Source organism: Sinohyriopsis cumingii, chromosome 11 (assembly GCF_028554795.1).
Source record: "Sinohyriopsis cumingii isolate HCF-2022 chromosome 11, ASM2855479v2, whole genome shotgun sequence".
NCBI classification, from domain to species: Eukaryota; Metazoa; Mollusca; class Bivalvia; order Unionida; family Unionidae; genus Sinohyriopsis; species Sinohyriopsis cumingii.
Window position 1 is genome coordinate 71,697,060 of NC_142971.1, and position 21,336 is coordinate 71,718,395.

General features: G+C 38.4%; 1 protein-coding gene across 1 annotated transcript in view; it reads right to left on the reverse strand.

Annotated features, from left to right (window-relative positions):
* Window positions 1-21,336, reverse strand: part of LOC149788701 (uncharacterized) — a 65,290-nt gene that overhangs the window by 31,259 nt on the left and 12,695 nt on the right. The window contains exon 2 of the mRNA XM_089973542.1: window positions 1,095-1,213. Coding sequence (XP_089829668.1) covers window positions 1,095-1,213 — 119 coding nt within the window. The remainder of the gene's footprint in view (window positions 1-1,094; window positions 1,214-21,336) is intronic.

Genomic DNA, 21,336 nt, shown 5'->3' on the forward strand with positions numbered 1-21,336 from the left:
TCCCGGAATGACAGTCCCTGCTGCACTTGCTGAACTTGAAGGTTGCGTCAGGTGTTAGTTGGAGCTGCTTCTTCTTCCTCTGCGATCGTCTTTCATCAGCTAGCTAGCGTTGCTTGTCCTCTCCGGCTCTCAGACCAGTGATCAGAGCATGTCGCCAGCTTGATCTGTCTGTGACACCTAATAACTTGATAATTAATATACAAAAGTAACTAACATCGTTTATTTAAGGTTACGTGACCTGCGTAATATTTGCTGATGGGTTTAATGTAAAATGTGAATCACAGTGGTCTAAATATTTACTTATTAGCGATTTCAAGAATGATGTTAATGTTTAAGTGAATAACATTGAACTAAACTGAGATTTGATAACCTGGATAATCGTGTAGTGTAGGGAATGATATCTAAACAAGGATGTAGTTTGTTTCTCGCATCAAGTAAACTTTGGTAAGGAAATATAGTACCCTAGATCAGAGAAGAAAGAACCAGTTTTATCGAAATCGTTTCATTATTCAAGCAGTTTTCTCTCACACGCGTGTAATATGAAACAACTGTAACGTCATCTTTTCTGTCATCAGAAACGTTTTTGGATCGCTCCCGTATTTATTCACTATTTCCCAGAGAACGAAGGAATTCTTATCGGCATGCATCAGTGACAAGCAATCGTGATTTTGTTCCTGCTTTCTTATGACTTTTTATTTGTACATGTGGCTTCCTTCCGTCTTGATCCTCCCTTCAAGTTCATCCAGTGCAGTATTGATTTTCCTTCTGATTTCTTTAATTTTAGCGGATAGGCCATTGACTTGTCACTCAAGATCATTGATGTCTAATTCGTTTAATTCCATATATTTTTGTAAATGACTCTTTTCTTCAATTAATCCACGACATTTTAAGGTTTAATTTCTTGTAAACGAGATGGAAGGTCACTCTTAAAATCAAGAACTTTGAAACGGGTTTTGTGCTTTCTAAATGAGCATGTACCACAGAATGCCGCATTGTGATCTTTGCAGTAGAATTGCACAAACTTGCTGTCATGTTCAGAACATGTAAATCCTTCTGCAATTTTGATTATATTTTGTCGAATGTTTGATATTTACTCAATAGTAATAATCCGATGATTTGTGGACACTTTCTGTTTTCTGTGAAACTTCAGGCAATCACCGCACATTGCTTCATGGCATACTACACAGAACGCTACAGCCGTGATGGAGACGCCCTCAGATTAACAAACGTCACATAAACGGTCTACGTTCGATTTTGTTGGTAGAATTGATTGTAAAACTGTATCGATAGGAAAGAGCGACGCCATTTATTGGTTGCTTCATTTCTATTGAAAGGACTGGCTGTTTGTCTACATACCGGACATTGGATGAATTCGAGTTTCTCATGCTTTGAAGCTTCACTTGTTATGTTCGACTGTAAACAACTTTGACAGTATGTGTGTGAGTAGTGAAGTGGGATACCCTAGCGATAATGGGAATTAGCATTACAGAACCCCCTTGGGACAATCTGGCGACCATGGAAAATTAACATGGAGAAAAATCGTGGGACAATCTGGCGACAAGGGAAATTAACATGGAGAAAAATCGTGGGACTGTTGAGCGACAAGGGAAATTAACATGGAGAAAAATCGTGGGACTGTTGAGCGACAAGGGAAATTAACATGAAGAAAAATCGTGGGACAATCTGGCGACAATGGGAAATTAACATTGAGAAAAATCGTGGGACTGTTGAGCGTCAAGGGGAATTGAACATGGGAATAGAGTGTGGGTCTATCTAGGGACTAGGGGAATTTAACATATGGAAATTGAACATGGTGGGTCTGTATAGCGTCAAGGGGAATTGAACATGGTGGGATTGTCTAGGGACAATGATGGTAGAGGGTCAAACACAACAGAGACAGAAACATACATACACTAGTACAAGCGTGAGATTTATATATAAATCATTACCAAGACCTGAAATCTTCCTGGGGTGTTCAAAAATTTGCATAATTATAATGATGCTATAAATAGCTATAATCAAGGAAATGCTCAACGACAAAATGGATGTGACTAAAAGTAACGCTAAAATGACGAAATTGTCCCAGAATTTAAAGGAAAATAAACATATCCCCGAAAATTAAGTTACAATGGTTTAGACTAAAATGGATAAAATTTGTAACTACTTACAGTATCAACTTCTGTGACGATCGTGGATAAATACCTATGTATCTATAATCAGCTGAAATTCCTATCAAATCCCACTATCAATTTATAGCTCCAACTTGTGGGTTTTTCCTTTGGAAAATCCCACTATCTTTTTATAGCCTCAGCTTGAGTGACGTTCCTGTTTATGAATTCTAGTATATATGTATAGCTACAAAATGTGGAAATCCCCAAGTCGATATTTATAGTCTCAAAATTTCCAGCGTCAGTGACGTCACTGTACTGAACACTAGGGGATAAATGGCAACAGTGTTGCAAGTGGCTGACCTGAATACGCGCTACTGTAGGTAGGTAGGTAGAGTGTATCTGATAGGGATAAAGTGAGTTTTATAGGGACAAACAGAGACCAATACACACACACAAACACACACACAATATACGCGCGCACACACACACACACACACACACACACACAGAGGGAAGAGGAAAAAACAAACCCCAAATATACTATCCACACTCGGGAGGAAGAAAAAAAACAACCAAATATACGATCTACACAACGTACGCGAACACACACACACACACACACACACACACTATAAAATGGATAAAATTAGTAACTACTTACAATATCAACTTCTGTGACGATCGTGGATAAATACCTATGTATCTATAATCAGCTGAAATTCCTATCAAATCCCACTATCTATTTATAGCTCCAACTTGTGGGTTTTTCCTTTGGAAAATCCCACTATCTTTTTAGAGCCTCAGCTTGAGTGACGTTCCTGTTTATGAATTCTAGTATATATGTATAGCTACAAAATGTGGAAATCCCCAAGTCGATATTTATAGTCTCAAAATTTCCAGCGTCAGTGACGTCACTGTACTGAACACTAGGGGATAAATGGCAACAGTGTTGCAAGTGGCTGACCTGAATACGCGCTACTGTAGGTAGGTAGGTAGAGTGTATCTGATAGGGATAAAGTGAGTTTTATAGGGACAAACAGAGACCAATACACACACACACACACACACACACACAACATACGCGCGCAGACACACACACACAGAGGGAAGAGGAAAAAACAAACCCCAAATATACTATCCACACTCGGGAGGAAGAAACAAAACAACCAAATATACGATCTACACAACGTACGCTAACACACACACACACACACACACACACACACACACACACCCCACGCGCGCGCGCACACACACACACACACACACACACACGCGCGCGCGCACCACAGAGGGAAGAAGAATAAACCATTATACACTATCCACACGGAGTGAAGAAATAACCCTTTACATATACTATCAACAGAGAGTGAAGAAAATAACCCATTATATTCCATCAACAAAGAGTGAAGAAGAAAAAGTTTTTTGAAAGCACCTAAGCCCTCACCTGCAATGACCAACTCTGCCAAACACCTACACCCCACACCACCCCCACTCCCAACACTACAAAACCCATTTAACCCGTTATTTTATGGCATCAGTGTGTGCTTTAGGAAACATCAAGACACAAAAATGATGGATGAATAGACTGACTATTGTTTACGAACTTGCATGCCTAAAGAGCGTGCGTGAAGGAAAACATCCTTCCATTTCAATTCTAACTAAAACATGATCCAGAGGGATAGAGAGAGGTGAAAGAGCACAATTTCATAAAGTGTGAGTAAAAACAAAACACGCCATCCTTATTATACAATGTCAAGACCAAAAGACACTTACGTTTTCTTTCTGGTCTATTCTCTTTTAGAAGGTAGTATGAAATTTCACATCAGGGCCAACGCATCGGCTCACATTGTCAATTTTTCCATTTCCATGTCTTTACTGGCACAAGTTCTTCATCATCTTCAATTTCTTCTTCATCTTCTTCTGAATCCCTCTTCTCTGTTTCGTCTTGTGTTTTGTTTCTTCTCTTTTCTCGTAGGGCACTCTGAATTCCAGTGTCCTTTCCCCTGACAACGATATTATGTATCTTGACTTTTGTCTCTCTTTCTTAGACGAAGCAGGTATTTTGGAGACAAATACCCATTTACCTTTGCAGATATAGCAAACTTCATTAGCACACACTTTCGTATGACTCTCATCAAATCAACGACCAAAAGAGTAAGTTTTGTTGCCACTTTCGTGTGTGAATTATGCTTTCGTATGACTTTTAGCAAATATTTGACCAGCAGGTCGATCTGTGCTGACTCTTCCATCTTCGTGATCGTTTGAGAGCGGAATGAATACTCTGACGCTAAGACACTCTCCTTATATACAGAGACCTGCTGCGTATGAAACCTAGTCAAATGTAATTTTGCAATAAGATGAAACGATTTCATTGAGGAAGTAAAAGGCAATGATGTACCGTATCGCCTCACACAAAACCTGAAGTGTTAGCTCAGATCCGTGTCAGCAATTTCGAAGACGACATAACTGAGCTTTCATCAATGTTCTCCAATTATGCCACAAAACCACGAGTCCTGATTCACGCCAAAAGAAATTTCGTTCGGTCCATAAAAAATAGTATCACATCTGAGAAACGCAAAAACGAACTTCCAGAAAACTGAGAACGACGGCTTACACCTGCAACGTGAAATGTATGAGTTCAAGTAGTGCGTAAAACTTAGTCAAATTAAATTTTTATAGTCAAGACGAAACGATCTCTTTCCGAACAAGAAAGCAGACACCAAGCGACAATGGCAATCCGTGTCACACAACACTTTTCAAAATGTATATGATCAGAGGTTTGTTCTAGCGATCTGCACGGTTAAATTAAATGTTGATGTATTTTGCAATAAGACGGACACAATTTCCATGGGATCGCCCATGGTACGATTGTTCGTGCATTAGTTTAATTTTTAAAAATATTTTTTATATAAATCGCCTATAGGATAGACCCAGTAAAGCATGGCCATTCTCGTCACTGTCTGAATAGCTACTCAAGTCAATTCGAAGTGAACGTGGTAAGAAAATAAGTATAGCCAATGTAATGGCTTACAACGGGTGATGCATTGTTTTGTTCTAGGACTGTGTGGCATAATAATCCCTATGTTCTTGCGTTGTTACCATTACAGTACAGACAGACTGAAATGTGAACTTACAAGCCCTCTTTGTCTGTGCTGTACCATTTCTTCTTACCACATCAAAATACTGAGCGTCACAGTATTGGTTCGCGTTTTCAAGCTGACCATTTTTTTATATCTCACTTAAACATTTTAACATAAACACTCACACTCACATCGGTAGAGTTAAAACAGATGTATTACAGTATTGAGGGGCATGTTATCTTTTTTTTCAAACTAATACATTTGGGGTTTGTATGAAGTAAAGAACCGAAAGTACAGTGAAACTCAAGGATGATGACCCAATCTGTCTGTCTATTGATGCGTGTATTTACTTAAGAAGAAATATGACCTCTAAAACACAAAGAGATACGGCAAGCATGATTAGAATGAACATAACGATGTTTTCCTTCCCGCCCGTGTAATTTAGAGCTTCAATCCTCTTTGAAGACAAACTTGGTCTCCTTTTTTAGGGCTTGAGATAACAAAAAACCTGAAAAAATCTTAAGCACTTTGCTATAGATAATTTCATCAACAGACTAAACAATATAAATACCGTTGCAACACTAGAAAGCCTTAAATCTTCTATCAAAAAGAAATGCATCAAAAAATTAAAGATTAACGATAACTAACCAATGAAACCGAATTTAACAAAGGCAGTGACATGTGAAGAAATGGCTCTCACTTTGGAAAGGTAGGCGAATGTACTCTGTCATGAACCATCAACTTGAAAAAAAAATTATAAACAGAGAGAAACCTGAATTCAAAATTCAGTTGTTTTTTCTTATAAATTGTTTCGTTTCTTTTTTCTTTTTTTTGGAACAAATCTAAGCACTAATATAGAGTGGAAAAGGGAAAATGCACATACAAGCTTTGATATTTCTGAAAAAAATGAGGGGATATTCCTAACGTTCATAACCACCTATGGACTTGGACTTGTCTGTGACTTATCCACAAAACAAGATGTACATATTTCTGGTCAAGCTGCAAGTGTGTGCGTGTTTTTGAAAATGGTAAAAATTGGATATACAATTTTCTCGTGACACTTATAAAGTGAAGAGTCTGTGCAAGTGTCAAAAGCCAAAGTCATATAAGTTTTGTATTTTGTACGGCTTGTAAAGATTTCCACTTTAGAAAATGTGAAGTATCACAAGTTATTATCACAAACAGAAGTGGAACATAGGGGCTTGCAAGAAAGAAAATAACCCAGACAGTTGGTGTCATCAAGAGTGCTAGAGACGGTACCCGAACTTGCTTGCTTGCTTACTTGAATTAAAGTGATTTTCGCTCTAATGGAGCATATATCACTGGTTTAATAACGCACCGCGTGATTTTTAATTACTCCTGGGGAAGGAAAGAGAGCCTCATCCCCCAGGCTTTTATGTACTCACAGACTACTTTTAAATTTAGTCACTCAGGTGTAGGACTAACTAATCCTTAACAACCTGACTGAAAGGCTTTAAACATGAGTGGGAATAGTCTCACCACACACTCATTTTTCTGTCCGAGCGTGGTAAAGGAGGGAAAAGGTGCTCAGCAAGACAGCCATGGGTGTTAAGTACTCAACAAAACGCTAGCCCGTACTTATTTCAAATCAAGTCGTGTCACTAAAAAAGACGACGTGTACGACATCAAAGGCATTGGCAAACGCAGAAACCGTAAAGTTGGCAAACGACGTGTCAAAGAAATCAAAGTACGTTGGAAAGGATATCCACCCAGTTTTGATTCTTGCATCGACGCTTCGCACTATAAAAAGAAGTGACCATCATGCCCTTTCACACAGATTCAGCTACTGCGATCACTCCTTCACCCAATTCTTCTCTGCAAGATTTACAAACACAACCCTTGTGGGTGTGGTATGGAAAACGTGTGCCTAAAACGCAAATCGTCTTTTTCTGCCAAACCTTCGTGGTGTATTGTGTCATCGGTGCAGCCATTGCCAATTTGAGTTTGCAACAAGGAGACAAACACTTGTGGACCATTGTATTGAGCAGTTACATCGGTTACCTGCTTCCTAATCCCTCCCTGAAATTCTCCTCGAACGGGAACCACGGGAACCTAGTGTCCAGTGCCAGTGCCAGTCACCAGTCGAACAACAACAACCACAACAACAACAACAACCCCATTTTGGGCGGAGACACTCCTCTGATTTCCAGTATCGCCTCGGAGAGCCACAAAACTCTGGAATTATGAGCAATAACAACCATTTTTACTTAACCTTACCCAGTGACAGTTCCATTGAGGTGTTTCCCAAGAACAGTTAGATCACGAAGCCCATTGGGAAGTGGCTTTAGTGGAAATCATTCACCCAACACAAATCAAAAACATCACGGAAAAACAAAACACTTTCGAGGTGGAAATCCTGAATGCCTAATTGGAGGAAGAAATCAACAAAATCGGGTTTTTAGGGGACACAAGACCAGCCAGCAATCCAGCCTTCATTATCAACACCTTGAAAATTCCTTCAGGTTATTATTTTAGTGGTGAACATTTGGTGGACACTACTGCGGACAGGTTCAACTTAGCCTTTGGCAAAGCACTGAACAGAGCCAAAAAAAGTGTGAAGATTGAGTACCATAAAGTGGCTCATCGTCTCGTGATCAAATTTCAAGATACGGACATATTGTCCCTCAGGTTCAATGGTAGTTTGTTTGAAATTTTGGGTGGACATGCAGAAATGGTCGCAAACAATATGAGCCCCAAGATCAAAAATAATATGGATTTTTACAGAGCTTTTGGAAACCCGGTAGAACTGAACCAAGGACTTAATTTGATCTTTGTGTATTCCGATGTGGTGGAGTACAACGTGGTGGGACACACCTCTGTGCCGTTACTGCGTGTCATTCCTTTCAAAGTGGATAGTACCACAAACAATGACCAGGAAGGTGCAAACACCTATCACGTACACCGTGAATTTGTACATCCTCACTATTTGCCCGTCGTATTTAGACACTGTCAACGTTGCTATAAAAGGAGATCTGGGACAAAATATTCCATTCTCCAAAGGGAAAGTTACAGTGAAACTCCATTTTCGAAAACGGTTCTTTAACGAATTGTAAGTCAAGACAGCGAAGAGGGACATTTTCACCGTATAAAATCCGGCCAGATGCGTGTGGAATTTCAGTTTGCAGAAAATCTACGTGCAGATAATACGGTGAACGTCATCCTGTATGCTGAATTGGACAATACGATATAAACCAACAGTTTGAGAGAAGTCATTCCAGACTATTAGAAGTCATGGAAGACTTTTATCAATGTTTGTATAGTAGGGATTCTTTGGACATGGAATGTGAAGATCCTGAGGAAGGAGAACCCCAAGACAAAGACGAAGAAGTCATCATGATGAAGTCTAGATGGCCAGAACAAGAATCACATTTAGTTTCCTGTTATGCTATAGTCTTGACAGAAAAAAATTAAGGAATTGATCAAGAAAGATTGCTATGGATGTCATAACGATCATCCCAGTGAAATTCAACACGATAAATACCTGATGCTGAGTCAAGAAGAAAAATTGGACGAATATCTGGACGAAGCTTGGAGTCTCATCTCGGAAGAAGACGTGTTACAACAGTGGTATAAAGGCTTGCGTGAACATTACTGTCCTCCATTAACAACTCAAGAGATCCATCGCATCGAAGCTCTGTTGGATCAGAGTGAGGAGACAAGGTGAAGAAACGGTTATTTGTCAGATATTTTCAAGCAAAAAGTCAGGATCGAATTGATGACTTATCATTACCTGTGAAGAAGAAAAAAAACAAAAAATGGATACCTGAGAACTTTATTACCTTTTGAACCACAGTTTGTACACTGCTTCTTGGAATCCTGTCGTCTGTGCTAAAGATGAACTCCCTCATTGCACACCTCAAAACCATCAAGCTTACGTGATCAACACGGACGACAGACATCTCCCAGGAACCCACTGGGTAGCCGTCTACTTTCCTCAAGAAGGATGTGTGGAATATTTTGATTCCTATGGACTGCCCCCTTTGGAAGACGATATCATTGACTTTATGAGAAGAAATGCTCAGACCACACGATTCAATAATGTGAAATAACAAGGCATATATTCCTTGGTGTGTGGACAGTACTGTGTGTATTTTCTGCATCATTGCAGCCTGGGCTATTCTTTAGAACATTTAGTGACTCATTTTGATCCTCGTCATTCTTCTAGAAACGATGTGAAAGTAGATCGATGGTTTTGTGACCATTATGCTTATCTTTTGTCTCTAACTAGGAAACGTAGCGTCCATCAATGGCCTAATGACTTCCAACAGTGGAAATCACAATTTCATTCACAACGTTGTCAGCCCTGTTTAAAGTAGAGTGTGAATTGAAAAAAAAATGTTTGGTATTTGAAAAAAATGTTTGATGTTATAGTGTTGGATTATTGTTAAAAAAATGTTAGAGCTGTTTGTTAGTATGAATAAAAAAATGTTGTGTTTTGAAGAAAAAAATGCCTTTGTGGTTTGTTTGGCTATAGGAATTTTGATTCATGCTCTTTGACTTCTCTCTATCCCTCCCATAACACTATTTGAACGTTCCGGCTAGAAAACCGTGTAGTAATGTTTTCCTTCACGTCCGCGCTTTGACTTTAAGAACCGGGGAAGTTTTCAGTCTGCCCATCCATTGTTAACTCATCCTCCTACGAAGATGTGCTCCAAACTAGCTAAGCTAAACGAAGCCTACGTGAATTTGCATAGGGTCAGACACAGTCTGATACCGAAGCCAGAAGAGATAGAAAATGTGAGAATGCTAAAAGTCACTGAAGCCCTGAAAGAAGAGCTCTTCAAGGAGGAATTCAAGAAGGAGAAAGAAGAATGGATGGAGAAGTACAGACTTCATAAACAGCAGAGAGAGCAGCAACAGCAGCAGCATGAACCTGACAGAGGCTTTGTCAACAGTTGTATCGACACCAAAGAGTTCTTCTTCTCTTTTCCGAAGAAGCAGACCTTATCCTGTGAGAAAGCCTGTCGTCAGAGGAGGTCGCCATCTTATAACCTAAGCGACCGCCATAGCTTCAAGTTCCCAAAAAAAATATTCAGGGCTACCCCATACTCTCGAAAAGAAATAACATTCCATTGCCTATGATATGTTCGTCAGTTAGAAGAAAAAACACAGAAGTGAGTCTATCAGCACATGATTTCTTTATCTTGGTTAAAAATAGTAATGTTCTGTAAAAAAGTGAGTGAGTGTTTCCTTTAGGTTTGTGCGTTTTTTTTTTTTTATTTTGTTGGTGATAATATGGATAATGTAAGTTCGGGTACAACGAAATTAAAAGAATTAGGCCCAGAACTCGGTGTGGAGGGAAGAAATATACGCAACAGTAGCGGGAGCAAGAAATGCAGACCTAGCCAGTTCGCACTCCACCCACCTCGAGAACACAAATAACATCTAGTCAACAGCCGACTATACCTAACAAACAACCTGCCCCATAAAGAGTGGTGGCAAAACAAAGGGCCAATTATGTTAGACAAACGGTATGGCAAACTCAAATGTAATTATCGGAGGCACTACGTTCTTTTCTGGGGCCCCGAGTGGCCGAGTGGTCTAAAACGCTCTCCGTTACGGATCACTGTCATCTCACCTTTGTCTGCGTGGGTTCGAGTCTCGGATTCGGCTAATGTGGGTATCTGAGAAAGCTTGCCAGTAGCTTCTCGTGGGTCGGTGGTTCTTTCCGGGTTTTTCCCGGGTTCTTCCTCCACCATTAATACTGGCCGCCATGTATAGCCTATCGCGTGCTGAAAAATGGCCTTAAACCCTACAACAACAACAACGTTCTTTTCTCACTCCGATACTACAGGCAATCTCAGCTGAAAGAACAACCACAGCAATAATAACAGCGACAGACACCATAACAGCGGATTTGAAACTATCTACCTCAACTAAAGAATTAGTATCAGAACCAGAAGAGGAAATTGAGGCGATTGAGGAGGAGGGGGACGCTGACACTCGTTGAGAAGTACACCGAAATGGGACTAGATCAAGCATTGTATGACGTCAACAAAGCAGGATAGTTTATTAGAGCCATACAATACGTTGCCTACAAATCTCTAGACACCTTTAAACCAAGACCTTCTCAATGGGGATTAGGGTCAGAGTTCTTCCCCAATTCTACAGACAAACCTAGACTGGATACCCCCTCAGTCAACTGGTAGAAGCCGCTGCTTACATTGCCGCCCATCATGGCTACGCATTTCCTGATATCAAGAAACATGAGACTAGGAGTGCGGGAAAGAACGTGAAAGCAAAAGAGAGACGTGTTACCTTCTAACAGAAAAAACAGCCTTTTTTAGGGCTCCAAAAGATTGCTTTTTATTAACTAGGGAACCATATTTGGCTTGGTATCCCTCCTTGACTAAACTATTCTCGAAACAAACTTGACCCATTGGAACACCGCAACAAACTTAACTTTTTAAACCTAACAGTGACCAAACTGGTATATGTCGCTTAGACATAATAATTTAAATAAGATCAGTATGGCTATTTTTATGTACACTAAGTACTAATATTAGATAGATATCTTAGGAAGTAGGAAATTTAACAGAATCGTTAGATTTGAACTAATTGCACAAGTGGTTAACACATTATTGGTACTTTTTACTGTCCATTAGCAAAAACGGGACTTGATTTGAAATAAGTACGGGCTAGCGTTTTGTTGAGTACTTAACACCCATGGCTGTCTTTCTGAGCACCTTTTCCCTCCTTTACCACGCTCGGACAGAAAAATGAGTGTGTGGTGAGACTATTCCCACTCATGTTTAAAGCCTTTCAGTCAGGTTGTTAAGGATTAGTTAGTCCTACACCTGAGTGGCTAAATTTAAAAGTAGTCTGTGAGTACATAAAAGCCTGGGGGATGAGTAATTAAAAATCACGCGGTGCGTTATTAAACCAGTGATATATGCTCCATTAGAGCGAAAATCACTTTAATTCAAGTAAGCAAGCAAGCAAGTTCGGGTACCGTCTCTAGCACTCTTGATGACACCAACTGTCTGGGTTATTTTCTTTCTTGCAAGCCCCTATGTTCCACTTCTGTTTGTGATAATAACTTGTGATACTTCACATTTTCTAAAGTGGAAATCTTTACAAGCCGTACAAAATACAAAACTTATATGTCTTTGGCTTTTGACACTTGCACAGACTCTTCACTTTATAAGTGTCACGAGAAAATTGTATATCCAATTTTTACCATTTTCATAAACACGCACACACTTGCAGCTTGACCAGAAATATGTACATCTTGTTTTGTGGATAAGTCACAGACAAGTCCAAGTCCATTGGTGGTTATGAACGTTAGGAATATCCCCTCATTTTTTCAGAAATATCAAAGCTTGTATGTGCATTTTCCCTTTTCCACTCTATATTAGTGCTTAGATTTGTTGTTCCAAAAAAGAAAAAAGAAACGAAACAATTTATAAGAAAAAACAACTGAATTTTGAATTCAGGTTTCTCTCTGTTTATAATTTTTTTTCAAGTTGATGGTGCATGACAGAGTACATTCGCCTACCTTTCCAAAGTGAGAGCCATTTCTTCACATGTCACTGCCTTTGTTAAATTCGGTTTCATTGGTTAGTTATCGTTAATCTTTAATTTTTTGATGCATTTCTTTTTGATAGAAGATTTAAGGTTTTCTAGTGTTGTAACGGTATTTATATTGTTTAGTCTGTTGATGAAATTATCTATAGCAAAGTGCTTAAGATTTTTTCAGGTTTTTTATTATTTCAGGCCCTACAAAAGGAGACCAAGTTTGTCTTCAAAGAGGATTGAAGCTCTAAATTACACGGGCGGGGAGGAAAACATCGTTATGTTCATTCTAATCATGCTTGCCGTATCTCTTTGTGTTTTAGAGGTGTTGAAAAGTGTTGTGTGACACGGATTGCCATTGTCGCTTGGTGTCTGCTTTCTTGTTCGAAAAGAGATCGTTTCGTCTTGACTATAAAAATTTAATTTGACTAAGTTTTACGCACTACTTGAACTCATACATTTCACGTTGCAGGTGTAAGCCGTCGTTCTCAGTTTTCTGGAAGTTCGTTTTTGCGTTTCTCAGATGTGATACTATTTTTTATGGACCGAACGAAATTTCTTTTGGCGTGAATCAGGACTCGTGGTTTTGTGGCATAATTGGAGAACATTGATGAAAGCTCAGTTATGTCGTCTTCGAAATTGCTGACACGGATCTGAGCTAACACTTCAGGTTTTGTGTGAGGCGATACGGTACATCATTGCCTTTTACTTCCTCAATGAAATCGTTTCATCTTATTGCAAAATTACATTTGACTAGGTTTCATATGCAGCAGGTCCCTGTATATAAGGAGAGTGTCTTAGCGTCAGAGTATTCATTCCGCTCTCAAACGATCACGAAGATGGAAGAGTCAGCACAGATCGACCTGCTGGTCAAATATTTGCTAAAAGTCATACGAAAGCATAATTCACACACGAAAGTGGCAACAAAACTTACTCTTTTGGTCGTTGATTTGATGAGAGTCATACGAAAGTGTGTGCTAATGAAGTTTGCTATATCTGCAAAGGTAAATGGGTATTTGTCTCCAAAATACCTGCTTCGTCTAAGAAAGAGAGACAAAAGTCAAGATACCTAATATCGTTGTCAGGGGAAAGGACACTGGAATTCAGAGTGCCCTACGAGAAAAGAGAAGAAACAAAACACAAGACGAAACAGAGAAGAGGGATTCAGAAGAAGATGAAGAAGAAATTGAAGATGATGAAGAACTTGTGCCAGTAAAGACATGGAAATGGAAAAATTGACAATGTGAGCCGATGCGTTGGCCCTGATGTGAAATTTCATACTACCTTCTAAAAGAGAATAGACCAGAAAGAAAACGTAAGTGTCTCTTGGTCTTGACATTGTATAATAAGGATGGCGTGTTTTGTTTTTACTCACACTTTATGAAATTGTGCTCTTTCACCTCTCTCTATCCCTCTGGATCATGTTTTAGTTAGAATTGAAATGGAAGGATGTTTTCCTTCACGCACGCTCTTTAGGCATGCAAGTTCGTAAACAATAGTCAGTCTATTCATCCATCATTTTTGTGTCTTGATGTTTCCTAAAGCACACACTGATGCCATAAAATAACGGGTTAAATGGGTTTTGTAGTGTTGGGAGTGGGGGTGGTGTGGGGTGTAGGTGTTTGGCAGAGTTGGTCATTGCAGGTGAGGGCTTAGGTGCTTTCAAAACACTTTTTCTTCTTCACTCTTTGTTGATGGAATATAAGGGGTTATTTTCTTCACTCTCTGTTGATAGTATATGTAAAGGGTTATTTCTCCACTCCGTGTGGATAGTGTATAATGGTTTTATTCTTCTTCCCTCTGTGGTGCGCGCGCGCGCGCGTGTGTGTGTGTGTGTGTGTGCGCGTGGTGTGTGTGTGTGTGTGTGTTAGCGTACGTTGTGTAGATCGTATATTTGGTTGTTTTATTTCTTCCTCCCGAGTGTGGATGGTATATTTGGGGTTTGTTTTTTCCTCTTCCCACTGTGTGTGTGTGTGTGTGTGTCTGCGCGCGTATGTTGTGTGTGTGTTTGTGTGTATTGGTCTCTGTTTGTCCCTATAAAACTCACTTTATCCCTATCAGATACACTCTACCTACCTACCTACAGTAGCGCGTATTCAGGTCAGCCACTTGCAACACTGTTGCCATTTATCCCCTAGTGTTCAATACAGTGACGTCACTGACGCTGGAAATTTTGAGACTATAAATATCGACTTGGGGATTTCCACATTTTGTAGCTATACATATATACTAGAATTCATAAACAGGAACGTCACTCAAGCTGAGGCTCTAAAAAGATAGTGGGATTTTCCAAAGGAAAAACCCACAAGTTGGAGCTATAAATAGATAGTGGGATTTGATAGGAATTTCAGCTGATTATAGATACATAGGTATTTATCCACGATCGTCACACAAGTTGATATTGTAAGTAGTTACAAATTTTATCCATTTTAGTCTAAACCATTGTAACTTAATTTTCGGGGATATGTTTATTTTCCTTTAAATTCTGGGACAATTTCGTCATTTTAGCGTTACTTTTAGTCACATCCATTTTGTCGTTGAGCATTTCCTTGATTATAGCTATTTATAGCATCATTATAATTATGCAAATTTTTGAACACCCCAGGAAGATTTCAGGTCTTGGTAATGATTTATATATAAATCTCACGCTTGTACTAGTGTATGTATGTTTCTGTCTCTGTTGTGTTTGACCCTCTACCATCATTGTCCCTAGACAATCCCACCATGTTCAATTCCCCTTGACGCTATACAGACCCACCATGTTCAATTTCCATATGTTAAATTCCCCTAGTCCCTAGATAGACCCACACTCTATTCCCATGTTCAATTCCCCTTGACGCTCAACAGTCCCACGATTTTTCTCAATGTTAATTTCCCATTGTCGCCAGATTGTCCCACGATTTTTCTTCATGTTAATTTCCCTTGTCGCTCAACAGTCCCACGATTTTTCTCCATGTTAATTTCCCTTGTCGCTCAACAGTCCCACGATTTTTCTCCATGTTAATTTCCCTTGTCGCCAGATTGTCCCACGATTTTTCTCCATGTTAATTTTCCATGGTCGCCAGATTGTCCCAAGGGGGGTCTGTAATGCTAATTCCCATTATCGCTAGGGTATCCCACTTCACTACTTGTGTGCACACGGTAGTTATCGTAGTATGTTGAAGTGTCCGAAACAACATGTCCGCTCATCTTCACTCTGTTCTTTAGGTGTCGCCATTACGAACAATTAAACATAGTATATCCTATCCAGGATACAGGTTATTTAGTTCTGCTTTCACTGGACGAAATCACTATCCTCGTCTCGTAATGACGTTCGTGTTATTTTCTTGGGTTGATTGGTTAGGGCGGTGTAAAGATAGACTGGTTCACGTGTCACAGTCTTTGAAATAACAAGTAGGTGTAGCCTACGACATACAGTTGAAATTCAATATATGGGTAAAGGAAATATAGCTATAGGATGATGAATGTACAGATATGTTTAAGGTGGTAAAGGAATATTCAGAAGGCATTCTAATGGCTGCCAATGAATACTAAACATCATATCCAAACAGAGCATAACAAACTTGGAAGATTTCACGCGCTGATTTGAAAGGTACATAATTCCACTTAGGTTTTCACAATCCGGGGTTATATCCCTTTATACGCACTGCTGTTAATTGATGACTATTTGGCTAACTGTATAATAATTATTGTGTCACGACATCGTGAACTTGTCTGATTAAGGGACATTGTACGGGTAATTTTTTAAGGATATATAAAATATTTAGATGTTGGTTTATCTCTTGGAAAAAGGCAAACTTTGGATTTAAAAAGAATTAAAAAGTGTCATGGTGCACTTATTCATTAGCAAATATCAGTGTGTTAACAGATGTGTTATTTGGTAGGACTGCGAATCATCATTCAATTTGCAGGTGCGCGTGTGTTTTCGATCCAAACTTTACGTAGCTTTTCTCATATGCACTAAATGTTTTCTCGGTTTTTGGGTAAGTGTTTTATATTTACCAGCCATTTCTAGAATCCATCTTGCCCGGCACGCACTCAAAGTTTCCCTGCTTATAGTGAAGCTAGAAAACTGTAGACTTAAGTTTCACTTGTAATCTTTATCAATAGGCTCTGTAATATCAGCATGAAATCTTTCATAGTATCAGCTGTAGGAAAAGTTTAAATATCCCACTTTAGTCACTTTGGTTTCTAGTATAATTACGTTATACCACGATACATATTGCGGTACAGTCAGAGAAACGTACAAATCTTTCGCGATATCCAGCTTTATGTGATATGTATATAGACTTGTATCATTCTTGCTGGCTATTCCTATGTATACAAACGTGTATCATGCATGCTAATGATATATAACATGCTTGTATCATACTGGCTGGGGATTCCCAGGTATGCAGACTTGTATCATACCTGTTGGGGATTCCTGCGTATAGAGACTTGTACCATTCTTGCTTGGGATTCCTAAATATCGTAAACAGTACAATAAATATACCACACACGTCATCTATTAAGATGCCATAAAGGAGAAATCCTGCCAGTAATTAAATAGTCAGATATGCAAATGTACTTGGGAAAAACGACGGTTTTGATTGGTTGTACAAAGCATCCTCTTGGAAAGACTCCTGTAAACCATCAATTATATTTCTGTTTCCGCTTGAACCATATTCGATGGGACGCCATTCAAATTTCACGAATAACAATTATTAGTTGCTGCATCTACGTTACATATTTCTTCGTTCATATATATGTACACAGTTTGCTCATATGTGTAGTTATAATTGCTGACGCTTTGATTTATTTGACAGTTTATTTTAGTTCGCAAATTTAACAAACTATTTTTACTGGAGTGTATGGACGTTACCAGTTGTCAGTGTCAGACCGATTTGAATTTTTATTTCAGGGTTATCATGTTTGATTTTGTATTCTCGTTGATTTGATATTTACTTAAATTTTAAGTTTTTTGTTTAATTTAATATATTTGTCTATTTCATTAATGTAGCGATAACAATGGCACTAGAGGACGCTTCATTCGGGTCGAGTGCCACAGTCTTATTATTTTTGTACAGAGCGTGTACCCCTCTTTACGGGGCTCCCATTCTTTTAACTTTGATTGGATAATTTCATGAATAGCGGAAACATTTTACGTGATAACCTGCACAAAAAGGAAACGTTTTGGCTTTTCTTTTAAACTATACGTTATTGATATGAATCTGACACGGCTCAGGGAATATTTTCATGAAAAATCCACAAAGCATGTGGATCATGGAAGGTTTCACGCGGCAGAGGTTTGGTTTTTGAATCTAAATATAGAAAGTATCAAGAATAGTGTGGTACTTATCTTCGTTTCGTGGTAATAGGGTTGCATTATAATATACCCTCAGTTTCATCTTCAACTGGAAATGTGTGTCAGTTCTCTCCCTTGAGCACATGGTAGAGATACCAACAACAGAGTCTGACGTGTGACAACATGAATTCACCATATCAGTGTAATGAATATACATATATTTATCGTTTATAAAGGAGATTGTTTTGTTAGGCACATTACTGACAAAACGTCAGACTCCTTCGGTAGCAACTATGAATATAAATATAATTGCTATAGCTTCCTGTAACCAGCAGTTTGTTTTTATAATTACTGCTACAAAATAGTATAAAACCTGCTTGATACCTTTGGATATGAAAGTAGTGTAGTAGTAATAAAGATAAATACAAATTTATACTTGTATCGTCAAAGATGAGATATGATTGTTTTCTGTTTGACGAATTTGACCCCATACCCACAGGGACTCGTATCGTTGCTTACAATTGTCCTGTCATACATGTAGTATATAATAACTACAAGGGAGGACACTTCTCTCCTTGATCGCATGACTTATTTAAGAATAAACGCTGATATTTCAAGCTAGTTTAATACATTTGGTACCTATATTTAACTAATGCAGTCGACTGTGTATCCCTATCAAACGTTTGACTTAATATCATACCATTAAGGAATGTCAAATTATTTCCCCACGCTACTGTTCGACATGGCCATGATCTTGCCCGCTTAATATGCAAGTGAGATGCCGCTGAGTGGAATAATGTCCTCTCGTTGGTTAAAAGAAAATAACGTCCTGTATTTATTTATAACTTATGCTCAATTGGCAAATGAGAAGGTAGTATTCCGTTCAGTGCATTGTGACTTTTACTATGGTTAGGGTACAATTAGTACAGTTAGTTTCACTAAAATACTAGGAACTGTTTCATATTTTTTAAATTCATAACTGTTGATACATTACTTTTCTTAAGTGTTTATGATTAAGTTCCAATTAAAGTCAAAAACAATAAATTGTTTCAAGTTCAGCTACAGTAGCCGAATTGTTCTGAGTATGAAATGATGAATATGTACACTGACACTCTTTTACTTATTTCTGCTTTTCATAACATTACTGTTCTGTCCTATCATTGCCATCTTTACTTTACCTTTGACCACTCACCACATTTTGCGTAATAGTCGAGTGTGTCTGTGTCAACGTATTTATATATAGAGATTGACTTACATTTTGATTATACTTGATCTTGCCATTTTGATCTGGGTGAAAAGTTTGTAAACTTTTTGTGCATATGTCGTTCATTTTCTTTGCATGAAATGCATGTCCATGTTTTAAATAGACTTATTATAGTTGATATTCATTTCGTATTCATAGGTTATTTCATATAGCTGCCGCATATTTGCCAGAATGTCAAAGAGCATTTCCAACTTGAAGCAACTGTCTGGTCTTCTGAATATTCCAACTTATTCATGTTATGTATTCCTGGTGCAAAATTGATTGGAGATGGCACTTATTTTATATACAAAGTGTTAGATGGTGTTCATCCCAAAAATTTCTAACCTGTTGGTTATTCATAAATGTTGAAATAATATTGGAAAAGATGTGAACATATTCACAAGGTATGTTGCTTGTCAATTGTACTTTAAATATATGCCCAAAGAAAGCTTTATTGTATATTTTCTATATTATAGTACTTTAACATGGTAAAACTTGCTACTGCCAAGTAGTCTCTATATTTTTGAATGATTCTCAAGAATAATTTTACATGTTTAGCATCCATATTGATTAGGGCTATTGTGTACTCAGCAAGCTACCTTTACTACGTGATAATCCCCAACAGACCACAATTAAAAAAGCTTAACATCAAGGGGAGGGGAACATTAATTTGGTAATGTGGTTGGCCGAGATCATGGATACTTCTGCTACTGAATGACTTAAAAGCAAACAAGTTATGATAAATGTTTATCTTAGATCAGTTAGATGTAGATATATAAAGGCAGTAATAATTAAAATACTTCCAGCACAAACAATCAGTTATCATAATTTTTGTATCTATTGATGAGAGCAAACTAATGCAAAAACTTGATCAATATTGATACTGCCATTTTCTTACATCATCATCATGACTATCCTTGAAGCAGCTATGTAATTTGAGCAAAATTAAGAGCAACAAAATACAATATTATAAACTTATTAAAAACAAATATAACATATCATAGGCCAGAAAAACATAACTTGAAATTTTTGCAAACTTTAATACCCGGAAATATTAGTCATACACATAAATGATAGTGTCCACCAAACTGTACTATTTATTGACATGTATAATGACCACAAACACACCAGGCAGAACATAACAGTCCATAGATAATAAAACTTCCTAAAACCGTTTATTACAAAGACACAGATGCCTGTAATAATGGTTCTTAATTTCAATGTACTGAATTGCGTGTATGCAGCGTGATATGCGGAATCCATCGGCTCAAATCGGGACCTTTCATTGTGGCGCTGAAATAGTTCCCTAAATATTATGACTGCAGCACATCAAACTACCTTACATCATTAAAAAATGAGCAGATATTACCATTTGACTAAAAGCACTTACACATTGTTAGCGTCCGCGGAGTTCCGAAGTTGTTATATACTGCACCAAACGTGACTACGATCAGAGGATGACCAGGCTGTGTGTGTGTGTGTTGTGTGTGTGATTGAAATTTTCAACGTAGCTTTTACAATGTTTCAGTCATTTCACTACGATGTCTGCAGTGTGGCAGTTTATAGTGATGTCTAGCTCTGAGGCATCATGCCACAGACATGAACCATGATGTCCCACCCATTCACATTATCCTGACACCAGGCCGACCAGTCATAACACTAACCGCTTAATGCTGTTGGTACCATTTGTGTAAGTCTTTGGTACGACTCGGCCTGGATTCGAACCCACGACCTCCCGCTTTCAAGGCGGACGCTCTGACCACTATGCCACCAGGGCAGTCGAGCACCAATTTTGTTCAGGTAACAGAAATTTCAGCTGAATCAAAGGTAACTTATTTAAATTGGACTTTGTGGTAATTTTATGGTTAGAATTGTGTTTCTGAAGAAGGGGTTGTCTTTTACTGTATTTTTATGTAGGTTTGTCTAAATCTGTAAGGATACAGTTGTGCAGGCCGCGTTTCGTGATCACCATACCATATTACTGTTTTTGCCGTATAAGAGCTGCATCTAACTTTGGATTTAGTAATGACTTTTGTACTTGTATTTAATGTAGCAAAGTTTGTCCATGTGGAGTAAGTA